The sequence below is a fragment of the Pezoporus wallicus genome, unplaced genomic scaffold (assembly GCF_028554395.1).
Source record: "Pezoporus wallicus isolate ANWC-B61680 ecotype Strahan unplaced genomic scaffold, APGP_CSIRO_Pwel_v1 scaffold_3294, whole genome shotgun sequence".
In the NCBI taxonomy this organism is placed as follows: Eukaryota; Metazoa; Chordata; class Aves; order Psittaciformes; family Psittacidae; genus Pezoporus; species Pezoporus wallicus.
This window is the reverse complement of record NW_026635478.1, coordinates 17,153,609-17,178,075: the sequence shown is the minus strand read 5'-3', so window position 1 is coordinate 17,178,075 and position 24,467 is coordinate 17,153,609. Positions and strand designations below refer to the sequence as shown.

The 24,467-nt window shown below is 44.4% G+C and overlaps 3 protein-coding genes across 3 annotated transcripts in view; 2 read left to right on the top strand and 1 right to left on the bottom strand.

The window, feature by feature from the left end:
* Positions 1 to 65: 65 nt before the first annotated feature.
* On the top strand, positions 66 to 11,152 carry XRCC6 (X-ray repair cross complementing 6; the record flags this gene model as incomplete). Its single annotated transcript, XM_057424328.1, has 10 exons — positions 66 to 204; positions 2,056 to 2,310; positions 3,099 to 3,282; positions 4,180 to 4,366; positions 5,956 to 6,124; positions 7,076 to 7,237; positions 7,793 to 7,922; positions 8,597 to 8,697; positions 9,783 to 9,896; positions 10,673 to 11,152. Coding segments are annotated over 10 exons (1,647 nt in total), but the record flags the coding sequence as incomplete, so codon positions are not given.
* Positions 11,153 to 12,553: 1,401 nt separating this feature from the next.
* On the bottom strand, positions 12,554 to 16,252 carry SNU13 (small nuclear ribonucleoprotein 13). Its single transcript, XM_057431025.1, has 3 exons — positions 16,147 to 16,252; positions 15,279 to 15,399; positions 12,554 to 14,440 (listed from the first exon to the last, which is right to left on the bottom strand). Exons 1-3 carry the CDS (start codon positions 16,147 to 16,149, stop codon positions 14,178 to 14,180), a joined length of 387 nt encoding a protein of 128 aa, XP_057287008.1. The 5' UTR covers positions 16,150 to 16,252; the 3' UTR covers positions 12,554 to 14,177.
* A 152-nt stretch (positions 16,253 to 16,404) lies between these two features.
* The window catches only part of MEI1 (meiotic double-stranded break formation protein 1), a 37,255-nt gene continuing 29,192 nt past the window's right edge, over positions 16,405 to 24,467 (top strand). Inside the window, exons 1-7 of the mRNA XM_057431015.1 lie at positions 16,405 to 16,542; positions 16,798 to 16,921; positions 19,367 to 19,417; positions 21,259 to 21,332; positions 21,988 to 22,093; positions 22,638 to 22,841; positions 24,108 to 24,238. Of these exons, the coding sequence (XP_057286998.1) occupies positions 16,426 to 16,542; positions 16,798 to 16,921; positions 19,367 to 19,417; positions 21,259 to 21,332; positions 21,988 to 22,093; positions 22,638 to 22,841; positions 24,108 to 24,238 (807 nt within the window). The 5' untranslated portion in view covers positions 16,405 to 16,425. The remainder of the gene's footprint in view (positions 16,543 to 16,797; positions 16,922 to 19,366; positions 19,418 to 21,258; positions 21,333 to 21,987; positions 22,094 to 22,637; positions 22,842 to 24,107; positions 24,239 to 24,467) is intronic.

The following is a 24,467-nucleotide window of genomic DNA, read 5'->3' as shown; positions in this document are numbered from 1 at the left end:
GGGTGATTTTCTTCATGCGTTGACCTGTGTGCATTTTTTTCTCCTTTTTTTCTTATTTTTTCCAGTGCATCTGGAGCGTGTACACCAGCAAAATCATTAGTAGTGACAGGGACCTGCTGGGCGTGGTGTTCTATGGCACAGAAAAGAACAAGAACTCAGCGGATTTCAAGCACGTCTATGTTCTTCAGGAGCTGGATAATCCAGGTAGAGGCAGTAAAGTGATACGAAAGTCACATAGAAAGATGGAGTAAGGAAATTGTGTAGCAGCACTGTCAGTAACTGGTCTCTGAAAACAGCTGTCAGATTAACGAAAAGGTTGCTATTACTGAGGTGTATTGGGGAAGGGTAGGTTTAGAAGTTTATTGAAAGCATGGGATCTTAGTAGGAGCTTAGCTTTGTCTGTTATAATTGGGTGAGATCCCTTTCCCATGTATTTTCTTCTATTTTAATGTGATGGTTCCCTTGCTGTGTGCTAAACCTAAGATCTTAGCAGAACTCTTGGAGACCCATCATGTATCTGCTGCACTTCAGAAAAGCATGTGTACATGCTAAGGTCCAGTGCATTCCAGGTGATGGAGAATACCACAGAATGGCTGAGGTTAGATGTGATTCCTGGAGGTTGTCTTCTCCAACCTTCTGGCTCAAGCAGGGTCAGCTAGAACAGGTTGTCCAATATGCTAACCTGTTTGGTGTGTTCCATCTCATATTTTCAGAACAAGTTTTGCAGTTCTTGAATTTAGCTCTTCCTTTTCTTAGAATTTTGTAGAATTAATCGTAGAATCATAGAATACCAGGTTGGAAGTGACCTCAAGGATCACCTGGTCCAACCTTTCTAGGTAGGCATGAACTAGACTAGATGTCCCACCACCCTGTCCAGCCAAATCTTGAAAGTGTCCAGTGTTGGGGAGTCCACCACTTCCCTGGGAGATGATTCGAGTACCTGATTCTTCTCATTGTGACAATTTTTTCTCTTGTGTCCAGTCAGTATCTCCCAAAGAGTAACTTGTGCCCATTAGCTTTCATCTTTTCCATGTGACTTCTTGTAAAAAGGGAGTCTCCATAATCTTTGTGGCCACCGTTTATTATTAATTATCTAGCATCTGCTTGAGAATGAGTGCCAGTTGCTGAATTGGAAAAGATAGGAGTGCAAAGAATGCATGCTAGTGGTTGCTGATTCTCTGACAGCAGTTTTGTGGGTGATTTTGTCTACTAGCTTTTAATAGCAGCCTTTATCTCTGAGGAGGTTTGATTTAGTTTTCATAACTAGCAGGTTTAATAACACAGGGAGGTCTCCTGAAAGAACTGTACCTTGTCCTAGTTTCAGAATTAATTGCAACAGGGACCTGACAAGACTGCTTTAAGTTCTTCTGCCTTTTCTGGCAGCAGGCACCTTAGGCTTCTTGCTCATCCTTTTTTCCTCCTCTCTCCCTGCTTGCCTTTTGGCTTGCCTTAGAGGAAGTAGCTTGGCTGTGCTGATGAAGACAATGCAGGTGAGAGGTGGTGGCTGTTAAAAAGGAACAGAATTGTTTATTTGCTGCCCCTGGAGAGCAGCATGCTCTGGATAAGAAAAATAATACTGTAGTTAGTAAGCGTATAGTACATAATTATGAGCCTTCCAATGTGCTGTGGAGATGCAGGGTGTATTTCAGGCTCCTCTCCTCTCCCTGGTGGCGCAGCAGTTTGTTGTGCCTCTGCAGTGGGTGCAGTTACTGCCTTTCCTGCTGAGCACTTGTCCTTTGAGTGTAGAGGGTTTGTAATACTTGGATCCGTGCCTGTTTCCCTCCCCCAGCAGGAAGAGCCCCTCATTATTGCCAGGACACTTGTGTCCTCTTGGCCCTCGTAGGTACTTTCAGGTGGTAACTGGCTTGCAATATTGCAAACATTAGGCTATGCTGAACTGTTTTCTCAGATAGGTGTTGGAAGGGCATTGCCACAAAGGTGTGAGAGGACATTAGTCAGATATCAACTGCAAGGGCCCCGCGATGCACATTTGGAAGAGTTTGCAGTACTTCTTTCAGTATTTCTAATGTATATGAATGCTGTTATTCTCCTTAGGTGCAAAGCGTGTCCTAGAGCTGGACCAGTACAAGGGAGACAAAGGACAAATACTTTTCCATGACACCTTTGGCCACAATGCTGACTATTCACTGGGTGAAGCACTCTGGGCCTGCTCTAATCTCTTCAGTGATGTCCGAGTCAGATTGAGCCACAAAAGGATCATGCTCTTCACCAACGAGGATGACCCTCATGCCAATGACAGTGCTAAAGCCAAGCTGGCCCGAACCAGAGCTGGTGATCTGAGAGACACAGGTCATTATTTTCCCCTCTAATTTCAGGCAGAATAAAAGTGATGTATCCTTGCAGATGCTGATTGCATTGCAAGTTTGTGGTGGAAGAAGAACATAAAATCATCAGAACTGGCAAAGTTTTCTCAAACTTTCCAAATTAGAAATTTGGTATTTAAACTAAATTAGAAAATTTCCTATCCAATCTGGTATCCAACAACTAATGTTTGTTTTCTAGGATCTCTTTTTCTACTCTGATAGCATAAATCAGGACTTGAGAGGGCCATGGAAAACAAACTACTTTATTTCATTGTTCCACCATTTTCCAGGAAGAGAAAATGGCTCCATTTTGAATTAGCTGAAGAACAGAATCCTGAGCTTAGTGACTAGAGAGCAAATGCTTCTTTTATTCAACTGTGTAGCTGTGGTAACTAGTGCTCTTGGAGTTCAGCAGATGTGCTGGATTTAGAAGCTGTGAGGCTTAGTTAATCCATTAGCCCTTAAAACTGGGTATTTCTGAGCTTGTTACCTGCATCTGTGCCTGAAGCAGCCTCTTCATACACAATATTGTCCAGATTCTTAATTAGGGAGGAAACACTTTCTGTGCTATGTTGTTTAGACCGAAGTTGAAGAATGTCTTTTGCCTCTTTCCCTATAAAACTTTACATCTGGTGCAGGTGACAATTTGGAGCTTACTCCTTCATTAATTCTTTGTGTAAAGAGAGAAATCTGAGAATGCTGAGAAATAATGCCAATGTGGGGAAAAAGCTGTTTCTGTGATCCTCCTTCTCCTATCTTTTACTGTGTTTCTAGATATCATCCTGGACTTGATGCACTTAAAAAAGCCTGGAGGGTTCGATATCTCTTTGTTCTACAGGGATATAGTAAACATAGCAGAAGATGAGGACCTTGGGATCCAACCTGAGCAGTCAGAGAAACTGGAACATCTCATGAAGAAAGTACGAGCGAAGGAGACAAAGAAACGGACTTTAGCCAGGTTTGTCCCTAGTTATTCTAGATAATATTCTAGAAATTGTAGTTATTCTAGAAATACCCTAGACATTTCATTCAGTGGCGGGACCTGATGCCTCTTTAGACTGTGTCTCATTACCCTCCTCTGGAACAATTGGAATATAAAGACATCAGTGCTTGCATTCCTCAGTCTTAGTTCCTTAGGCCAATATTGGTATTTCTTCCCTAGCTTCCAAGGATATTTGTCTTTGGTGGGTGAGAAGAGTAGAGATTGAAGCTTGGCTTCCTTTTTTCCTCTGTGTGACGTCTTCTGTATCGAGCTTGTGCAGGCATGATCATTTTTTTAAAAATGACATTATTGCCAAGTAAAATACAAAAAGCTCTGCAACATGTGAAATAGTTTGTAATGAAATCTGATTGAAATGATGCTCTTCTTAGTGGTGTTAACTTAGAAAGAAGTGCCTCAATATGAATAGTAGGTATTTTGGCCTGTTATGAAATAGTTTCGTGTGGCCAGTCTGTCTAGGCACTTGGTGTGGATTCACATAGCCTTGATATTTCTGATCTCCTACTGTAAGATTAAAGATACTTTCAGAGAGATTAGAGGGATCTTGACAAAGCAGATAGAAAGTATTTTTGGAGCCACGCACTCCATAACAGTTGTGTTTTTAAATGAGTCAGTTCATAGCAGAATGATGTGAAAGCACATTAAGGGAGTGAGCTCCCCTTGACAGCCTAGTGTTTTTCTTAAATATATATTAAAAATCCCAAACTGAGCTGTTGCCACTGGCAGTCTTGCTCAGATACATGTGATTTTTGGGGGAGGAGGAGGAGGGCAGAGAAAATAAGTTCTCTGAGGAGATTACTTTCTTTGCAAGTGAACTTTCAGAAGCCTCAAGTCTGTATCTGCTTTTTTACACAGGTTAAATCTGTACCTGAACAAAGATCTGTCGCTTTCTGTTGGTGTTTACAACCTTCTTCACAAAGCTCACAAGCCCTATCCGGTGAAGCTTTATCGGGAAACTAATGAACTGGTTAAAATAAAAACAAGGATGTTTAATGCAAAAACAGGCAGCTTGCTCCTGCCTAGTGACACAAAAAGGGCTCAGGTAACATACTGATTATGTGCCTGCTTTTTCCTGTGATGCGGGGGAAGAGATGCTGGTTATCTTGCTGCTTTTGGTTATGTTTCTCTTTCAAGATCAGATGCAGAAATATTTACATATGTATGCCCCTGGGGACAGCCTGTTCACTTTGTAAGCTATGTATGAAAACAGGCCAAGAAAGTTGGGGCTGTTCAGCCTGGAGAAAAGGTTGTGTGGAGACCTCCTAGCAGCCTTCCAGTATCTGAAGGGGGCCTACAAGGATGCTGGAGAGGGACTCTTCATTAGGGACTGTAGTGTTAGGACAAGGGGTAATGGGTTTAAACAGGGAAAGTTCAGGTTAAATATGGGGAAGAAGTTCTTTACTGTGAGGGTGGTGAGGCACTGGAGTGGGTTGCCTAAGGAAATCGTGAATGCTCCATCCCTGTCAGTGTTCGAGGCCAGGTTGGACAGAGCCTTAGGCAACATGGTCTCGTGTGAGGCACCCCTGCCATGGCAGGGGGTTTGGTACTAGATAATCTTAAGGTCCTTTCCAACCAAAACTCTTCTATAATTCCGTGCAGACTAAGAGCGGGTTGTTTTTCTAGCTTGGCTGTCAAAGAAAGCAGAGCTACTAGTGGAAATGTGCTTAGAGACACAGGTCATTTCTGACCTGCAGAACCAGGCTTTCAGAGCTTGACCTTATGTGGCCTTGTGCTGTCACTGCTCATTTTATTTTTGGATTCACTAGGAACAGATTTTGGCCATTTTATTGATCAGACAAGTGTGAATCATAGGAGGTGGGGGAGTGTTGGAGCTTTTTTCCAAACAAGAACAAAAAAGGGTATATTACCTTTGGGTTTTTCTTTTGTTATTTTATTCTTTGCTTTGTCTTTCTGCTTGATAGTTCGGCTGATGTAGATTTAATGTCACGTTCTGTTTAGGCACTGCCTTATTTCAAAGTAGGATATGCAGTTGCTAGGTATATTGTCACAAGTGCACAAATACGTTTTTTCATGCCAGAGGCTCTTAAAGTTGTTGTCTTAGGATTAAATATTGTTTATGCTGGGCATTAGTTTCTTCAGATAAAGTAAAGGAGATGAAAAAAAAGCTGGACATTAAGCCGTGATGTCTAACTTCAGCAGCTAGACTACAATATGTTTTTGTGACCTATCAAAAGCATTGTTCCTTGGTCACTGTTTCTGCCAAGAGTAGATAGCTGATGTGCATCTGCTGAAGCAAGCGTAGAATCAGCACCTCTGAAAATGTCTGGTCCAACCCAGTCTAGAGCAAGACTCACAAAGCCAGATCAGGTTGCTCAGGTTTGTTTGGGGCAGCTCTGAAGAACTCCAAGGAATGGACATGGCCTCTCTGTGCCAGGGCTTAACCGTTGTCTTTAGGAAAGTGCATTTTGCTGATGTCCAGGTGGAATTTCCCTTGGGATCACAGACTGAGGCTTGCCACTTCCATGTGCACTAATGATGAGACTTCGCTCTGTCTTGTCTGAAATCCTTTTTTTCAATAGTGGAAGACAGCAATTGCATCCTCTTCTGCTCCCTCCCCCTGCAAGTTTTTTTTATGCTGCCAGCACTACTATCTGCTCTTCCCTGGTTTAGACATATGGAAACCGACAGATTGTGCTGGAGAAAGAGGAAACAGAAGAATTAAGACGGTTTGGTTCTCCAGGCTTGTATCTGATTGGTTTCAAACCACTGTCAATGCTAAAACAGCACCACCATATCAGGCCCTCCCAGTTCATCTATCCTGAGGAGTCCCTAATAAATGGTAAGTAAAGATAGCAAGAGAAGATTCACCACTTCGTATTAGGGTAACCAGCTGATTCATAGTGGTTTTGAGCCTTTGGAGAGCGAGTGTAAAATCTTTGTCTAATATAAAAACTTGCTAATGCTGAAAAGTATGGAATTTACTGTTACTGACCCGCTCAGCTGCGGATTAATTCTCGTTTTCTTCAGTAGCTGAAGAGCTGATTAGATTTTGTGTTTCATCCATCATGACAAGCAGCTAATCAAAACTATGCAGAATTAGCAGAACTTTATGGGCTTGTGAAGAGAGGAGAGGATGCTTAGGACTGCTTTTTCTCCCCTTTTTACATGTGCATGAAAGTCTGCTTATTGAGAAATACAGTATTAATGCATCCCAAACTTCAGTAGTAAAGAAAAAATTCTAGCTCCTCAATCTACTGGTGGATAGAGAAGGCTGAGTTATGACCAAATATTTTGTGGTGTCTGGCTAACAATCTTTACACTAGGTTCCCCAGCTTTTCAGGTTCCTGAATCAAACACCTCACTTACATGTCAGTCTTTTCTTGACCACCAAATATGGTAAAAGACAAAGTAAATGTGTGCATCAAGAGAGGAATACTGCAGTCTGAATTCTTAGTGCTACTTCTACAAAGGTTCTATGATGTGCTGCTGCTATGATGTCTCACCAGAACAGAAAGAGGCTTTTTAGACACCTGTTTACAGCTTTAAATAGTATTTGATAGCTCAGATGCTCATGATTTCATTTCTCACTAGATTTCTCACTGCTGTGGTTAGGATTGACACTAGTGTTGTCATTTCTGAGGGCTCCCCCTTCCAAAAGCTGCTTTTTACCTCTCCAATATTTCAACCATTTCAAAGAAGTCACAGGTTTTGAAACTATAATGTCTGGGCTTACTTTCCTGAACAAAGGACCAAAGCTGTTAGTCTGACCAGTGTAGTCTTTACTTTGCAGGGAGTACAACGCTATTTAATGCCTTACTGATGAAATGCCTGGAGAGGGAAATGATGATACTGTGCAGATATACTGCCCGGCAGAACAGCCCTCCTCGCTTTGTGGCCCTAATTCCCCAGGAGGAAGAGGTGGATGAGCAGAAAGTGCAGATAGCTCCTCCAGGTATGGGAAAAGATGCTGCCTTTCCCTGCATCCATTCAGCTGAGTGCAGAATGATTAAGGAGCAAAGGCAGACTCTTGCTCTTTTGCATTTTCTTACCTCTTTTAAGTTAAAAATCCTCTTCTGGGAGGGTGTAAACTAGGGAAGTAACACTGCTTGTGTACAAAGTAAAGCATTTCAGAAATAACATGTGAACACTCAATTTTCACACAAGCCTTTATCAAGCTTATATCCAGTGAGAGATGGGGAAGGTGGACAAGTTGATCTCCTTCATACAAAGCGACTCGCAAGTATACCACTCTTAGCTATGCATTCAGTTGGAATCTCTTTCAATAAGACGTTAGTGATGTTGATTATATACATTGAGATTGGGATTGAATGCCACGCTGTAGGTGCTAGAAAGTGTTACGGATCGCTGTTGTGTACAACAAAACAGCTAGCTAGTTTGGAGTCAGCAGACCTAGGCAGATAATAAGTATCTTGGCCTTTCCCATAAAGGATCATTTTGAGGCCGTGATTCTGTATAACTGTTCTCTTGCTCCCTCTCTTCTATGTAGGCTTCCACATCATCTTCCTCCCATACGCAGATGACAAGCGGAAAGTTGATTTTACAGTAAAGGTGCCAGCCAGTCGAGAGCAGGTGGACAAAATGAAGGAAATAGTTCAAAAACTCCGTTTCAAATACAGGTATATGGAGATAAATAGCATGCAGGGGGTAGCATGGGGAAGAAAGCACAATGCTGTTTGCTCTTTTGCACACATTGGTCAGCTGTGGTGTCCACGAGATGAGACTTTGGTGTATTTTGATGCAAATTGCTTCCCTTTGCAATAGCTTTGTCCAAACTTTATTCTTAATAATTTTGAATACCCAGGCACCACATGCTTTATGTAGCACGTTCTGGAGCTCTTTACAGTATTGCCCTTGTTGTCTGGGCTGTTGTCATTTGTTGCAGAGGTTTCGCATTTTATTGTGGTTCTGCCAATCTATTGCAGATCAGATTGGGATTGTTTAAATTAGAGCACGTTAGAGGGAATAGTTGGGCCTTTTTCATTATAGCAAGGATACTTTTTATGAAGTGCTCTTATGGGAGATCCTTTCCTAGGTATGTGGAAAGTAGTATAGCTGTTATTAAAGTCTTCATTTCTCCACTGTCTCCATTTCTCTCACACAGCTTTCTAATGGGGTTGATGCATGACAGGATAGTGATTCAGCAGGTAAATTGAAAAGAGAAAAAGCAGTTCTGATGAGATGGATTGTCGGAGGAGAAAGAGGGTAGTTTTACTTGAAAGAAGTTGGGGGTAGATCTTACATGTCTGTCTTCTTGGCTGCATGCATTGATGTTTTGGGGGGTTCTTGACAGGACTGACAGCTTTGAGAACCCAGTTTTGCAGCAGCACTTCAGGAATCTGGAGGCTTTGGCACTGGATATGCTCGAACCAGAACAAGCTGAGGATCTTACAAGTGAGAATTATTGGTGGATGCAAAGGGAGGTGGGGCAGAAAGCTCTTGGCTTAGTTTGAAGTCAGAGATGTGCTACTAGAAACCCAAAGTCTTTTAAAAATACTTCAGTTGTGTGCAGTTTCAAGATGTAGAATTCTGTATGTGTCCGTTCTGAAACATTGAAACCTTACTTTCTAATGCTGTCACTTTCAAGATAAAGGAAAAATTGTTCACTTTACCCTCCAAAATTAAATTTGAATCACCTTTTTTCTATGGTGACAAGATTTTTTTCATAAATTCCTTTCTTCAAGAATCTAATTAATATTTCAGTCTGATAAATGGACAGAACTACTGAGAGAATTATTGTGGAGGAGGCAGTGATGCCACCTTGTGGCTGTGAGAGTTCCTAGGTAAGAGTGTCTTGTTAAAGGTTAGAAACCTATTCTTGAAGGAGAAATTCCTTTTTTAAAACGATGTTGTACTCCAGCAACAGTGTTAGAGTAACTACTTGTCTCTTCTGAAGGACACCTAACAAATTATCTAGGTTTCTGGCAAGATATCATACCAATACATGACAGAAACAAGCTGGTTTGCCTCAAACTACTTGCAACCTTAGATAGTAACCTGTTGTATTCTAAATATTTAAGATAAGACCTGGGTAGCAGTGTAGGCAAGTGGGAGATTTTTTATGACACTTCCAGCTTGTCAGTGTCAGTTTTGTTCTATGTATGTATGTCTTATTCAGGAAATGTGCGAGTCCATTACATAACATATGATACAGATTTTTGGTATTATCAAAAGCTGTACATTTCTCATCTGTGGGTATCATAACATAGGTCTTTGCATTTCACATGCTTGCAAGACGCTTGCTAGTTATTACAGAGACACAATTGTATTGGTGATAGAATCATAGAATCACAGAATGGTTAGGATTGTAAGGGACCTTAAAGCTCATCCAGTTCTAACCCCCTTCCAGTAGACCAGGTTGCTCCAAACCCCATTCAACCTGGCCTTGAACACTGCCAGGGATGGGGTATGATGGCCTTGTTTAGAATTTCCTGTCATCACTATATTTTTTGAGAGGGCAAACCTTTCTCTTTTACCAGTGCCAAAGGTTGAAGAGATGAACCGCAGGTTGGGCAACCTGGTGGAGGAGTTTAAGGAGCTGGTTTATCCCCCTGACTACAATCCCAATGGGAAGGCTGTAAAGCAAAACCAAGGTAAGTGATGGTGATGCAGACACACAACACGATGTCTGTATGTTGTTTAGAAGCCTGAAGTTTCAAGTTCATCTCATAGTTTAAAGAAGCCACTTGTGTGACAGCCTTCCTACTCCTCTTCACAAGGAAGTGGATTTATACCCAGTAGTGATTCTCAGGGAGTAGAGGAGATTCCAGTATCCAGTTGGAGAGCTGCTGGAATGAGAAAGTGCATAGTGAAGTATTGGAAGCAATGTGGGTAAATGATTGAAATTTTTTATTTTATTTTAATTTTGGGGGTGTTTTTTTTTTTGTGCCAGAGTAATAAAATTGTTCATGCTTTCGGTTTGTGTTGGTGAGGAAGCAGACTTTTATGCATGGGCTGTTTAGTGAGTCCAGGATGAGCATCTTTAGGGCTGAATGGCTAAGTAATGCTGAAGTACGTGCGTAGTCTGGGAGTCTATGAAACTGCATGAAGTGGGAGTGTCAGTTAGCTGAGCTCTCGGTGGAAGCATTGCATTCTGCTGTCTCAATGAGAATCCCTTAAAAGTTTCATTTTGGGGTGATCTTTCCATCAGGACACAAAGTTTCATACTTGTTTGAAATTACTCCTATCAGTGAAAAGCTACATGACTTGCGTAGTGAGTGACACCTGCTTCTTAAAACAAAATGTGGAAACTAGGTCTGTGAGCTGTTAAAGTACCATGTGCTAACTGCCATTAACAGTGTTGTGTATAAGAAACACTGATGTCTTTCTATGAAGCGACTTTAAAATCTTGGTGATCTAAAATTTCTAGCTTCTGATGGTCCAGCAAAGAAGAGGCTCAAGGTAGAAATCTCAAAAGATGAGCTGCGGAGTCATGTACAGGAGGGCACTCTGGGCAAGTTCACTGTACCTGTTCTGAAGGATGCATGCAAGCTTTATGGGCTGAAGGGTGGGGGGAAGAAGCAGGAGCTCATGGATGCATTAACGGAATACTTTAATGGCATTAAGCAGGAGTGAAAGGCCCTGGTTGACTTCAGTCTAAGATTGTGGTTGTCTAATGTGGATGCTTATGTGTCTGTTTAATCTTGCTGAGGAGAAGGCGACTAAATGTTGCTGAACCAGGCAGTGGAGAAATTTTTTACTCTTAGTTGTGAAATATCTCTGCAAAATTGGATTCTGTTCACAATAGCCAAAGGCAGAATTAAAGTCCCTGCTAACTCAGGTCCCCCATTGCAAGTGAACAGAGTTGTGCCTTCCTTGTGTCTCAATAAAAGTTATTTTGGACTTCTTACTTTGCAACACTGGCTATACCATCTTTGCATCATAACAACAGCAAAACTTGGCGTTTTCAGAGTTCAGTGTGAGTAAGAAGAAAGAATGATTTGTGTTAATGGCCCCCCATGAGTTCAAGCAGCCAGTCAAGTATGTGTGCTAACAGACGGTTTAGATGGGGTGTGTTACTCTCCTACTCTCCAAAACAACCAGTCAGTATCAGTACTTGTAATCAGATCGGGTTGTCTTCCACCATTGGCATTACAAAAATTACCAGCAGATCATAAAGTAGAAAATCATTATGGGAAGCGGTTGCCCATTGTTTGGGCAACAAGCCAGCACTTCATGAAGCTGCACAGCCAGGTTTTCCATTTTTAAATTTGCAATAGCAAAAGCTGGTTTTAAAAAGGGGGGAAATCATATTCCCTGGAAGGCTGCAAGCACTTACCCCAGTTAAGTTACTTAGATGGCACAGAGCTTTTTACCTCTGCAGCGAGTCATATGATTGCGCAGGCCTCTGTACTCAGATCTGTGCTTTAAAAACAGAAAAATGGCAAGCTGTAGAGAGTAGCTCTTGTTATCTCCAGTTGATTTTTGTTTTTGTAATCATACTTATGGAAGCTGCACATGGGGCTATGTTTTGGTTTTTGAACTTCCACCCATGGCATGCTCCACATGTCTTGTGGTGCAAGATGACTAAAACCAAGTCACTGATCTTGCTCTAGAAAACACTACTAATTGTTTAGCTGAACTGTAAATTTCTACAGGATGCAGACATGGGATACATGAGGTGTCGTTTTGGTCTGTGTAGGGTCAGTGTTCTGGGATTCCTGTTTGGCACAGAAACTATTAGGCAGCGTATTAGAGAATTAAGCCATGTATTAAGGTTGTGCCAGTGCTGTAGTGTGTGGCACATGTATCGGAGCCAGCTCTGAACCACTCACAGCCCTTGCACTGTGATCACCCTAGCTGTGCCAGCATGCTGCTCACTTCCACTGCCACAGCTCCTCTCCAAAGAGCAGGTGGCCCCCATTGAGCTCTGCAGCACTGGAGCTATGCATAGTGCATTCTACTTCCAATCATCCTGCATTATAGTAGTTATTTTTAATAAAAATCTGTCTAAGCAATCGATTCCTTTGCTGAAGGGCAAAGGAAGTTACTAGAAACACTTGTCGTAGCAAGACTTGAAGGCAATAAAACAGCGAGTGTCCTGGCCTTAATTCTGTGAATTTTCATTCCCCAACTGCCCATGTTAACTCTTGGCTTGCTAACCCCCAGGCACAGCATGTTCCAGGTTTTGGATGATTGTGGCATGTTTGTTCTACATTATTAGATCTTCCTCCTGGCTTTTTGTGTGTGTGTTAACAGCATAAAGCAGAATTTTAAAAGGGAAGGCTGCAGAGCAGAAAACTGGACCATCTTGCTTGCTCAAGAATCCTTTATTTCTGCTGCTCATGTGCTTTGTCTTACATCAGCTATCTTGGCAGGGTACAGTAGGATAAATCCTTTGCAAAGTTGTGGTTTTAAGCACTAGTTCAACAGTCAGCATCAGCAGAAGGAACAGCAGCCTTTCTAAACCTCATACACATGAAAAGGCTCCAAAATCTTTGCATTAAGTTCACCTAGCAAGGATATTACTGTTACCCGCCATTTACAAAGATACATAGGCATGATTTGTTTTCAGTCTTTCATGAGCTGATTTCATCAGCTTGGGATGTATTTAATAAAGTTATGAAGTTACTGCCTCTACGGAAATGTTACAGGAGAACTTATTTTCCCTTCTGCTATTGTACCTATTGGTCTTTCCACACAAGCTTTAGGACCCTGCAGTAGAAGGCAGGTTTGATAGGATCTGTTTCAACACAGAGGTTCAACTTTTCTCCTTAGAGCAGTAAGTGGATTTTGTTGCATAATATGCATTTAACTAAAGGTAGCTCCACAAAACCACCGTTAATCCAGAAGGCAGGCGGTGCTTCGCACTTTTCCAGAGCATGGGATTATCTGGCATTCTCTTCCTAAAACACAGGTTAGCTGAGAAATTACTTGCTCTCTGTTGTCTCAGACTCATGACTTACAGGGTTCATCTTCAGTTGGGTGACTACAGTACAATAGCTGCCCTAAAAGCACAGTATCTTTTATGGCCACACGTAGGGTACTTGTCAGCCACAGCAGGCTCCTCTCTGCCATGTTTTGTACTTGAATTCCCCAGGAAGCCCAAACTTGTTGATACTGTCCAAGAGAAAACCCCATCAAACTGAAGGAGCATGAGATACTGCACTGCAATAGCCCTTAGGCAATCTCTGAGCAGTTGAGCTTTACAAGTAGGAACACATCAGTTGCAAATGCTTCCCCAAGGGAATAACAGTAATGTTCAGCTTTGTCAGCAATTTTATTTTTCTTAAAAAGTCAATATTTAAAAATAAGTGAAATAAAGGGATTTCCTCCTGTGCACTGCCATATGATTTCTGCTCCCCATACACCTCTTACAGCAGTCTCTTGCCTGGCTTCAAGAAGGGTTGTGCTAGGTGTACTGATCTTGGCTCTGTCCACTGCTACACAGTAGCCACTGCTCCCCTTAACACCTGGTGTACACTGCTCCATGGCATAAAGCAACAGCTCCACAGGGAACTAAACCAACACACCTTGTCTTCAGGCTAAACCCGTCAGAGTCAGGTACTCATGCCTTGCTAGAGGCTGAAGCTTAGCAGAAGTACTGCAACCCAGAGGAAGCTAATGGGTGGGTTAAAAAAAGCCCTGAGCAGGCAGATGTGGAGATAAAGAAAGGATTTTTTTCCCCGTTTTAAACATCAAACTGAAAATACAGTTGTACAATTGCTTTTCAAGAAGTAATACAATGAGTATGTTGGAATAATGGAAAGGGCTGGGGAGCAGAGGAAGAAACACTAAGAATTAAGCCTTATTAAACAAAAAATATGGCATTTTGAAATGAAACACTGATATCAAAACTATGATCTCAACCGAAGGTAGACATCAATTCCCTCAACTCCAACTTTCCTATTCCACACAGTTAAACTCATGGGCATTTACACCAACAGTCTTTCTATAGCTTGCTGGACAGATTGGATCTGAGGCTTTAGCTGTGATCCTTCCTTGATGGTGATGGAGCAGGCAATGACAGGCCGGGAAACACCGCATGCCCGGCCAAGGGCTTGCTTGGAGCGCACAAACACGTAAGGTACGTTCTTGTCCTCGCAGAGAAGAGGAAGGTGCAGAATGATCTCCAAGGGCTCCGCATCTGCTGCCATCACAATGAACTCTGCGATCCCTCGGTTCAATGTTTTGGTGGCTGTAAAAGAGACTGAAGAGTAAGTGTAGGTCCTCTGGAAAGCACATGTAGTGAAAAATAACTTCAGAAGATGCAGGAATTGGAAAGAGCAAGGAGATCTAATGCTACCATAAGGCCAGGCCAGAGGAAAGTGGCAGCTGTAGGGCCAAGGTGGGTTGTTTGGCCTGGAGAAGAGGGGGCTGAGGTGGGAGCAAGGGGGACATAGCTGCTGTCTTCAACTACTTCAAGGGGACTGCAGAGAAGACAAAGCCTGACTGTCCTCACAAGTGCACAGTAAAAAGGACAAGTTGCAGACAGCTGCCTGAAGATGATTCTGGCAACATGCTGAAATTTTATATTCAGACACACCTCCATGGGGGTTTAAGCCATGGAAAATGGGTCCCAAGAGATTGTTTCTATCCATAGGGATTGCTGTTTTAAAAGTCTAGACAAAACCCCGAGCAGCCTGATCCAACTGTGAAGGGAGCCACTTTCTGTGCAGGCTGCACCAGAGGTACCCTCAAACCCAGATCTTTCTTATGATTCTGAACTGGCCAAGCATCTAGTAATCCCAGTGCCACACACTGAAGTACCCATGACCACAGGACACACACCAGGAACACAGCCTGGGCATCTACCAGAACTGCATATAAGTGCTGAAGAGATTTCAGCTTAGTTCTGTCCCAGAATATTGCTTAAGTGTGACAGAAGGACAAGGAAGGAGACAGACACTTGGAAGAGCCAGACCTATATAAAAGTTAGGGGTCCACAGCTAGAGAGAAAAGACGCTCTCTAGCCACAACTTCTTGCAAAATCCTCGAGATGATTTCCAGCACACTTTGCAACACATGGGTCTCACCTTCATTGGCTCCCTTGCGTAACTGCTTGTAGTTGCAGGATTGCTGCACAAGATCCAGGAGTGTTTTGGTGAGCTGTGCATCGGCCAGCGGGTAAGCTTTGGGGTTCACTTCTGCTTCACTCTATAGAAAGGAAAAAGTAGAGTTACATTAGGAGCAAAAGGGGCCTTGCTTGGAACAACACTACATAGGCATTGTGTCCACCACATACATTGACTCCTGGAGTCACATCGCTATTCTCATCTGTTGTGTGCATACGTTAAAAATCCCACTGCATTTTATTTCTAAAGAGGAATTTCTCTGGGATTCCAAGTTAACAGTGTCTTTATCCACACAGCCAGCTTACACCTCATAAACTAGCAGCAGTGAACATAACTGCAGGGCAGTCACCAGGCATTTACTACTACAGATACTATATAAAATGAAGCATTTCAGTGCACAAATTAACAAGCTCGGGCAGGAATGTTAAGGAAATCCCGAGAGAGCACATACCGGGTTGATTTCTGCCAATTACACGTCTGTTAACATCCATGGCGCAGCGGAAAGACAACGAGGCCACAGGCGGCATTAACGCCCGGCACTGCCGGAACGGCAACCTCTCAGCTCCCAGCACCCCCTGCCCCCCACGCGGCTGCCGCCCTGCCCGCCCGCCGAGCCCATGCTCCCGCCCGCCGGGTGCCCCAGCACCGCCAGCCCCCCTCAACCCTCCGGCTTCCTCCTTGCGGGGAGACCCGCACCCAGCCGCGGCCTCCACGTGCTCGCGGCCCCGCAGCCGAGGACGCGCCGTCCTTCTCCCCGCGCCCCGGCACCCCGGCGCGGCTCCCCCGGAGCAGGATAACAAGGCGGAGGCCGGCGCCGGGCCCCACTCACCATGGCCGCGGCCTGGGCGGTGCAGCACGGCGCGGCACGGCACGATCGCTCCTCTCGGCCTGAGCGCGAGGAGCGGAAGCGGAGCGGCGCCGCCGGAAGCCGGGGGGGCGGGGCGAGGCGAGCGGGATGTGATCCGCTGTACGCCGGTTGCTCCCCGCAGCCGTGAGCGCGGCTGTAACACCCGGTACCGCCGGCGGCGCTGCGGAGCCCCGCCGAGCCACGCTCAGCCCTCCAGGGCCGCTAACCGGGCCCCGCCGGCAGCGGCGGCGCGCTGAGGCGATGGCGGCGGGGTGCGCGCGGCCCGGCGGCGGTCACGGCCCTCGCTGGTCGCTGCCCCTCCGCCCGCCGCTCTGCCTCGCCTGCGCCGTGGAGACCCTGGGCGACGGCAGCGCCTCGGTGGGCAGCGGCCGCCCCGCCGCCGGGCGTTGCTGGCATGGGGCACCCCCTTTCCCTTCAGCAGCCGCCACTCGGCTGCCCCCTCTCCTGAGCCGAGTCTGAGGGTTGGACAAGTGTTGCCATGGCGCTAGGCCAGCGGTGTCACCGCGGCTCCCGGGCCCTGTGGCAGTCTCCTTGCCTCCCTCGGGGCGTGGTGTGGGAGCAGCGGGTGGCCCGGGCCCAGGCGCTGACGGGTGGTTGTCTCTTGCTCCGTAGCTGGTGCGCAAGAGGCACGTCCTCTCCCGTCTCCAAGATGCCCTGGCGTGGCAGGCGCTGGCGGTCATCCAGCTGCTGGCTCCCGACGAGAGGGTCTGCCTTCATTTGATAGGAGCGCTCTTTGGTAAGAGCTCTGCTGTGGCCTCATGCAGCAGCAGGGAGGCGGCTAAAGTCTGTTTTTGTGAGTAGGTACATACATGAGAAGCTTCTCCACATTTAGAAGTAAAAAGAACCCAAACCAAAAGAATATTGAGGTACCCAGTTCTGTACTTCTACCATTCTGTGTTAGGTGTGTTACGAGCTGAATGTGGGAATCTACCCATCATTTGGTTTAGAATAGGTTAATTAATGTCCTTCTTCCCCAAGGAGCAGGGTTGGCATGTTCATAAAGCTCTTGCAGTTTTTCGAAGCATCTTGACGTTATCTGTAAAGTCTTTCTGAAGAACAGAGGGAGTGCCTGGTACATGGCTCTTCCCTAAATGCCCTCCATTCTGGTCTCACGCCTCAGTGCTCTCCTCCTACTGAGCTGTGGATTACATGAAGATCCACACAGAAATGAAAGTGTGAGCTTAAAAAGGTGTTGCAGGATTTAATATCAAATTAAATGCAAAATATAAATCTACATGGTAATGTTTTTGTTCACACCATCACTTCGTGTCTGTAGGAATCCTGGTAGCAGTAGGACTGCAATAGCTGCTTCCTTCTGCTGGTCAGCCCCCACAGCAGAGCAGCGTTCAGCGGGATACCAGAAAATGCCTTTCCAGTTACGGTCTCAGTGAGCTTGAGCGTCTCCTGCTGGTTTCTGTTTGCATAGCAGTGCTGTGGGAGCGGTCTTTGAAACGTTGTCCAAAATTTTGATGGAAAAGAAATAATGGTCTAAGTGAAGGAGCAGTAAGGAGGAAGAGAAAGGTGGAGGGTATGAATGTGAGTGCCTTCTAAGAGCAAATATACTGGATTCCTTTAATTCCACGATCTCATTTCTGCATCACAACTAATTCTTGTTCAGTGGAGGAAGTGACTTATAAGCCCCTTGCCCTGCCTTGATGCACTGAATAACTCAAACAGTGTTTTCCTGGTTGATTTCCCACCACAAAATGAGCTGTGCATGTTTTGGAAGCAGCTTTGTTAGAACTTTGTGCAGGTTTAGTTCTACCTGTTGCACAATTTTTGATTGAGTGCTGTCTGTGCACATAATCCTGCACAGATGTAGAGGGTTTATGGCCAATTCAGTCCTATGCTGTATGACCCTAACACGAAATACCCCAGAAGCTGTGCTTGCATTTCAATACTCTTGTTTGCTTTTAAGTATTAATTGTCTCTCTCTTTGAGAAGCTTTACAATTGGATGGTTTGGGGACAGCTTTGGGATTTTACTATACTTGGTGTAACTCCTAGAGCAGTTGGAATCCCCACTGTAAGCTTGGAGCTGCAAACAACGATGTGTGTTTTAGACAGAGCTGAATTGAACCAAAGTTCGTTTGGTGCAAGAGCATAAGAGGGACCCTGTAAGGTTTAACCAATGCTGTGGAGGTATTGTTAATAGTAAATTCAGGAAAATACATTTGTTTCTGGAGAGAGAATATTGGAATAAGCACAAGCAGAAAAAGAGGGTTGAGAGAACAGGTGTAGTGCGGAGTGTTATGTATGAGAAGATGGTGAATTTCAGGTAAGCCTGGATTTCATGCAGCTGATATTGCAATGTTCACTAATGCTGCATGCAAATCCTTTCCAAAGTGAAAGGAAGTTACTGAGGACAGGGCAGATGAGACAGGGAATAAGTAATTTCATCTGTAGTGTCATAACATTGCTTTAGTTGGTCAAATTTCTGAGAGGTCATGAGGTCTCCAGGGGGAGGCAATTTGATTGGATATGTTGAAACAAGGGGTTTGGTGTGGCAAAAGTGGGGGTCTGAACCAGATGCCTGATGCTGTAAGTACCTGAAGTTGCAAGGAGTTGGGAGGCAGAGTTTCTCACCAGTTGTGGTGTAGTAGAGTGAGACAGTGGCTTATTTTAATATATCCAATTTTACGCTCTTTCAGTACAAATGAATTGTGAAGTGATGCCTTCGTGTTCAATTTATCATTGGAACAGTTTCCATATGCTTTAAACCTGATGTTCAAATTTGGTCTCAGGATTTTCAGTGCTGTGGAGGGAGAAGACTGTTCATGGTAGGACATATGAATGGAAGATTGAAAGGAAAACTCACAGCTGGGCTCAAACTCCTGTCATTCGGGAGTGTTGTTTCAGATGTATGATACTGGATACGTGCAGTGAGTCGTGGGGATGGTAGTAGCAGTTACATATTTACTTAGATAGGTGGAGCCATTGACTTCAACTCTAAAGTACATAAAAAATTAGCAAGGGAACCGTGTACCTTCATGCCCCTGCGTCCCTGAGAATATCCCCCCTCCTCTGACAAAGTCAGGCTGGTGTCATGTGAAGTGAGGAAAACAAAACTTTCTTTCTGATCCTGAAAACAGTCCACAGCAGTCTTTTTACATGAAGGCATTATGGCACCAATGATCACAAGCAGGAGTGAGTTCCCTGACTGATTGTGGCTTATCTTCTAGGGATGTTGCATACTGTGGAAGACAGCAGTGCCCTGGACCTGTTCATAGAAGGTGAGAGACAGATGCCACATCTCAGTTACTGGCAGTTTGTGAAGGAAAGCTCTGTCTTGTCTGATAATTACATTGAGATGCTCAGCTTCTACACAGCTTGAACTAGGACGATCATCTATTTTCTATTAACTCAGCAGTGATGAGCAGAATGTTCCAGGGGAGCGTGTGCATGTTTAAATACTTAGCATTTCTCTCATAGGTAGTGTGTGTGCCATGAATTTAGTGTCACATGGGTAACAGTGGCAAGCAATGCTTCATCTTTGAACCTAACTGAAGTCTGAAGTCAAATGTAAGTCTTCCCGTAGGCTTCAGTGAGCTTTGGGATCTACTGCTTTCTCTTGGGGTTTAGCTGTACAGGCTGCAGATCTCCTGTTTGTGAGCAGTCCTTCATTTGAAATCTGAAGGAAATATCTGCAGGGCTGACAGAGGAATCTCTGCAGTCCAGTTTAAACTCGGGCATCTCTGCTGAATCTAGTCATATTAGCAATGCAGGGATTTCCTCCTTTCATCTTTCCTGGCTGGACAGGGGCTCCTTCCTTCCAGAGGGGTTTCAGGCACTTACTTGAAATGGTGCAGAATAGGTGGTAAGAAGCCTTTCTGTCATGTTACCGATCTCTTGAGAGGTGGGTGCTCTCAAAGAGAGGCGTTTTAACTTAGTGTTAGCTGACTCTTGAAAGTTCTCAGAGATTCTGAGAATTCAGGGCAAGAAAGGGCCGATAAACCATATATAAATCACTTGTCAAGACATGCCTCTGTTGGGATGCTCTTTAGTTAAAGTAGGTCTTCTAGGTAAACCTCCAGCATTGCCCTGGATACATCAAGGGATGGTGAATCCAGCAGCCTCTAGTATTTCTTTTTATGATACTTTCCTAGAATACAAAACAAGAGTGTGTTTTGCAAATATATTATGCCATGACGACAAGATACATCCAGGAGAGCCTTACCAAATCCTATGGAACAACGTTCTGCATGGTGTCTCAGTAAGAGGCCTATTGTCAAAACTTTATCTGCTGAACCTTCAAATGCCCAGGTTCTAAAAACACCAGAAGAGGAACTTTGCTTCCTGAACTGGTCCCCTTGTATATGTGTGGAGGCAGAGGCAGCCTGCCAGCATCAGGGAATTCCCTCCTGATATAGTTAGGGAAACCCTGGGTAACGTGTAATCAGTGCCTGGTAAACAGAGTTTCTTGTTGATTCCTCTTACTAGGACAGAGCAGGCAGAGTTCTTGAAGTTGCAGTGAACCAAGAATAACAGCCTTTTCTTGAGGCTGAGGAGGTGAGCAGTACCACAAAGATGACTGGAGCTTTGCTTTCTGACAAAAGAAATTCTGGGGAGGAATGGCTGATAGACTGCACTGTTGCCTCAGGGGCAGTAGCAACAGGAGGAGGAGCTCTCAGTCTGCATCTAAGGATACTCAGCACTTTCAGTTCTGATATCTTTTTTGGAAAGAGATGTTTTTAATTTTCACACTGTAGGAAGTCTATTCAATTATCAGTTTGGGGTTGTTTTTGTTTTTTTTTTTATACTTTTATGCTGGGGCTTTGTTTTCTTCCCTTCCTGGTTCCTTCCATTTACTTGGTATCTTGATGCTCACTTTGTCACTTGCAGTTCATTTCCATGGATGGTTTGTAGTACAGCTTGAACAGGACTGCTGGAATGTTGCTGCAGAGAGCTTGGGCTGGGCTATTAGAAGCAATAGGGATGGCAGTACCCTGTTCTCCCAGCAGCTCTGTGCTCATTTAGTGTCTAAGTTCTTTGTTCACTGATCTGCTAAAGCCCTGTGGAAGATGGATTGTGAGTGCTCTTGTGTGTGAATTACTGATCGTGTTCTTCTGCCTAGTTCTGGTGCGGCTGGTAGTGGAGCTGAAGTCAGAACAGTACTTTCACTGCATTTTGGATGAAAGCCAGAAAGAGGTCAGTGAAGATGAATTCCCTGCCCTTCCTTTTCAGTCCTTCAGAGGTTGAGGAGATGGGAATGAGTGGCTTTGCAAGGCTGCAGCTGCTGCACTGGGATGCAACCTTCTCTGCAGTGGAATGTCCTAGTGCCAGCTCCCCTGTTGTGATTTTGACCACTTTGGTGTGTTCACTGGAGTTGTCCTGTTGTTCCTATGATGCTTTGCAGCCACGTGACTTCATGATGCTCTTGTAAAGCCATGTGGCTTCCTCAGATACTTCTTTTCCTATCTTGGTGTTTCAGTGATATGAGGACCTTTACCAACCTGTGCTGTGGGTTCTCTTCATTCCTAAATTTGTGATGGTCTCAAGGGGTACAAAAAATTGGGAAGCAGCAAAAGTGGTTCATCTGCTCATGTAAGAGCTGGAGGGGAGAGGAGGAAAAGAAATAACAAGCAAGAGATTTCTTGTATTAACTAAAAGATATTTTAGAGACTTAGTGCTGTGTTCAGGGTTTTCCTGTGGCTTACACTAAGTGGTGAAGAGGACCCAGCTTAGGAAAAGATCCTGTTCTGGAGGATTATTCATCACCAAAAGCTTGCTGTTTTGAGTGCATTTCTGTCTTTGGACTCTGTCCTCACAAGTGAAATATCTTTTTTCTCTGTCTCTTCTACAGCTATGCAAAGCAACTACCATGAGAGGCAGCCTGCCCACGTTCACTCTCTTGGGCAAGCTGGCAGATGCCATCCCAGGCTTTGCTGATATGCTGGTGGTAGAGCACAGTGAGTAATGTGTCATGCACCACGGCAGAGTAATACAGCCCTAATACCTATATGCATGCATGAACCCTGTGTGAATTCATGAAGGTCACGCAAGAAGCCTGACCAGAAGTCAGAGTGCTGTTCAGGTCTTCTGGGTTGCAGGTCAATACCTTCACAGCAGGTTTGTCATTGTGCTTTCAGCCAGCCTGGCAAAAACAACCTCTGTGAACCGGGGTTTGTGGGTCTGCCTCACAGGCAACATATATATAGCTTTTCTTTCTTTCATACAGCCCCTGGGGGTCTGGTGCGAAAAACTTAGCTGTTTGTGGGAGTAACTGGAATGATGGATACTCTTATTGTGAACAGCAAGCTCCTCTAACCGTTTATTACTATACCTCTCTTCAGAGGGACAGATTGTGGTAAGCATATCGCTTAGTTGTGGCATCATTTATCTGCACACAGTCTGTCCAGTGGGCTTTTGCAAGTTTTCAAGAGAAATAGGTGGGTGCTTTCAAGAAATCAGTTCATTGCTGTGAGTGCGTGCCCTCTCTGTTCCTAACACTAGGTAATTTAGTGGATCATCTGCTGATGGGCTTGGCATACCCAAATGAGGGGGTAAAGGCTGCTGTCTGCTACTTGTATGGCAAGCTGTACTCCTCCCCTGTTGGCACAGAACGGCTCTCAGCACACTTTGAAGAAAGGCTGCGTGGTATCTTCTTGAATACCTTGGGGCGTGCACAGACAAAGGAGCTGCAGATCAATTGTTTGGGTAAGGTATTGCTGAGAGAAACTGCAAGGTGCAAGGGAAGGCTTAGGATGAGGAAGAAATCTTTGGCTGATTTAGATGCTGTGATGTGGATTGTTCCCAAGAGGAGCTTTTTCTGCTGCTTGTCTGAAGCAGTCAATCATTTCTGCTACTCCACAGCAATCAAACAGACCAGACCTGCTGCTGAACTCCCCTGTTGTCCCTTGAGCCTCATGTTTACCTAGCACTGACTAGTTTTCAGAGTCTCTTCAGAGCATACACTGTGGCCTGGCCTGTCTCAGTTTGATGTTTCATCCTAGGAACAGCCCATCCCTCAAAGTTTCTGAATGCAAACACTGTACACAGGCAAGTGGGCTTTGTAGAGCAGTGGAATGGAGTCTAACAAATACAGTCTTCAGATGTGAGGCATCATGTTGTTTAGGTTAGAAAGCTGATGTGGAAGTAGTGCTTTCTTGCATTTATGCTTCCAACTGCACCTGTCAACTGTTGCTGGGGAGCACAGTTTCAGCCTTTCTGAAATTGCTTGTTTGTAAACCATCCAGGGAATTCAGTTTTCTTGTAGGAGGTAAGCAGGAACTGGATTGCTCCTCAGCTCATCTACTCAGCTACTATAAATGGATGATGATTTCCTTTGAAAGTGAAATTCTATAGCTCAGACAACACCCCTTGTGAATTTGTACTGACATGTACTGATGATTTGCATCAGTACCTATAGCAGTGCTCCACACTTTTTATACTGAGGGCTTTTGTGTGTGTGTTGGTATCCTTTAGGTAAACACAGCTGTTTCAGTAAGAGACTGTGGAAGTAGAAGGGGAAGATAAATGACAGTTCTCTAGGAAGTATTTCAGGGAAAATATCTAGTTATTGTTGGGTCACTGACTGTAGCTTGGAGAAGAGCTTGCAGGTCAAGAGCTCTTCCAAGAAACACTTTAAGGGATGGGTCCTGGAGCACAGAAGATGATGCAAGTAGAATGCTCCTAAGATGGTGTACCAGTGCACATGCATGTCTCTGAGAAGGGGAACACATCAGCGGAACAGGGAGCACATGAGACCCAGAAAAAAGCGTTAGCAACAAGGGCTTGCAAGACATGGGGCTCCTGGCAGTATCTGAGGACACAGTGAGAAGTAGCTCACTAAACTGGAAGTGAGCACCTTTGTGCAGGAAAGGGGATGAAGTTGGCAACAAGTCTTAGGCTGTAAATATTTCTGTGTTTATATAATGCTTGCTATGCCCTGTATGGTGCTCACTCTTTCTCTTCCTTCTGCAGGTTTGCTAAAGGAACTGCTGAAATCTGACCATTTTGTATCCATTCTTATGAATAATTCAAAGCCAGAGGAGGAGTCTGAGAACCCTGGCCTTTTAGAAGGGGAAAATCCATTGCCACTTGTTCTCAAAAAGGTGATTGCTGAAGTAGTAGTGAGTTGTCAGTAAATGTAAAGACTTTGCTGGCCTGTATTGAATCTTTATCTGAGGCATTTGAGTGTGCTGTTGCCAACACCAGCAATAGAGGCTACAGTGGAAATGGGGACACCTCCATAGATCACCTCATTTTTCATTCCTGCATCCTGCAGGGGACAAGTTTTACTCACACTTGAGGTCTGATACAGTACTTGCGGTGTCAGCATGA

What these genes read in the sequence shown, in the direction of transcription:
- SNU13 (XM_057431025.1), bottom strand. An exon ending in ACGCAAGGGAGCCAATGAAG is followed by an intron (nt 14,441 to 15,278) that starts GTGAGACCCATG and finishes TCTCTTTTACAG; the next exon opens with CCACCAAAACATTGAACCGA.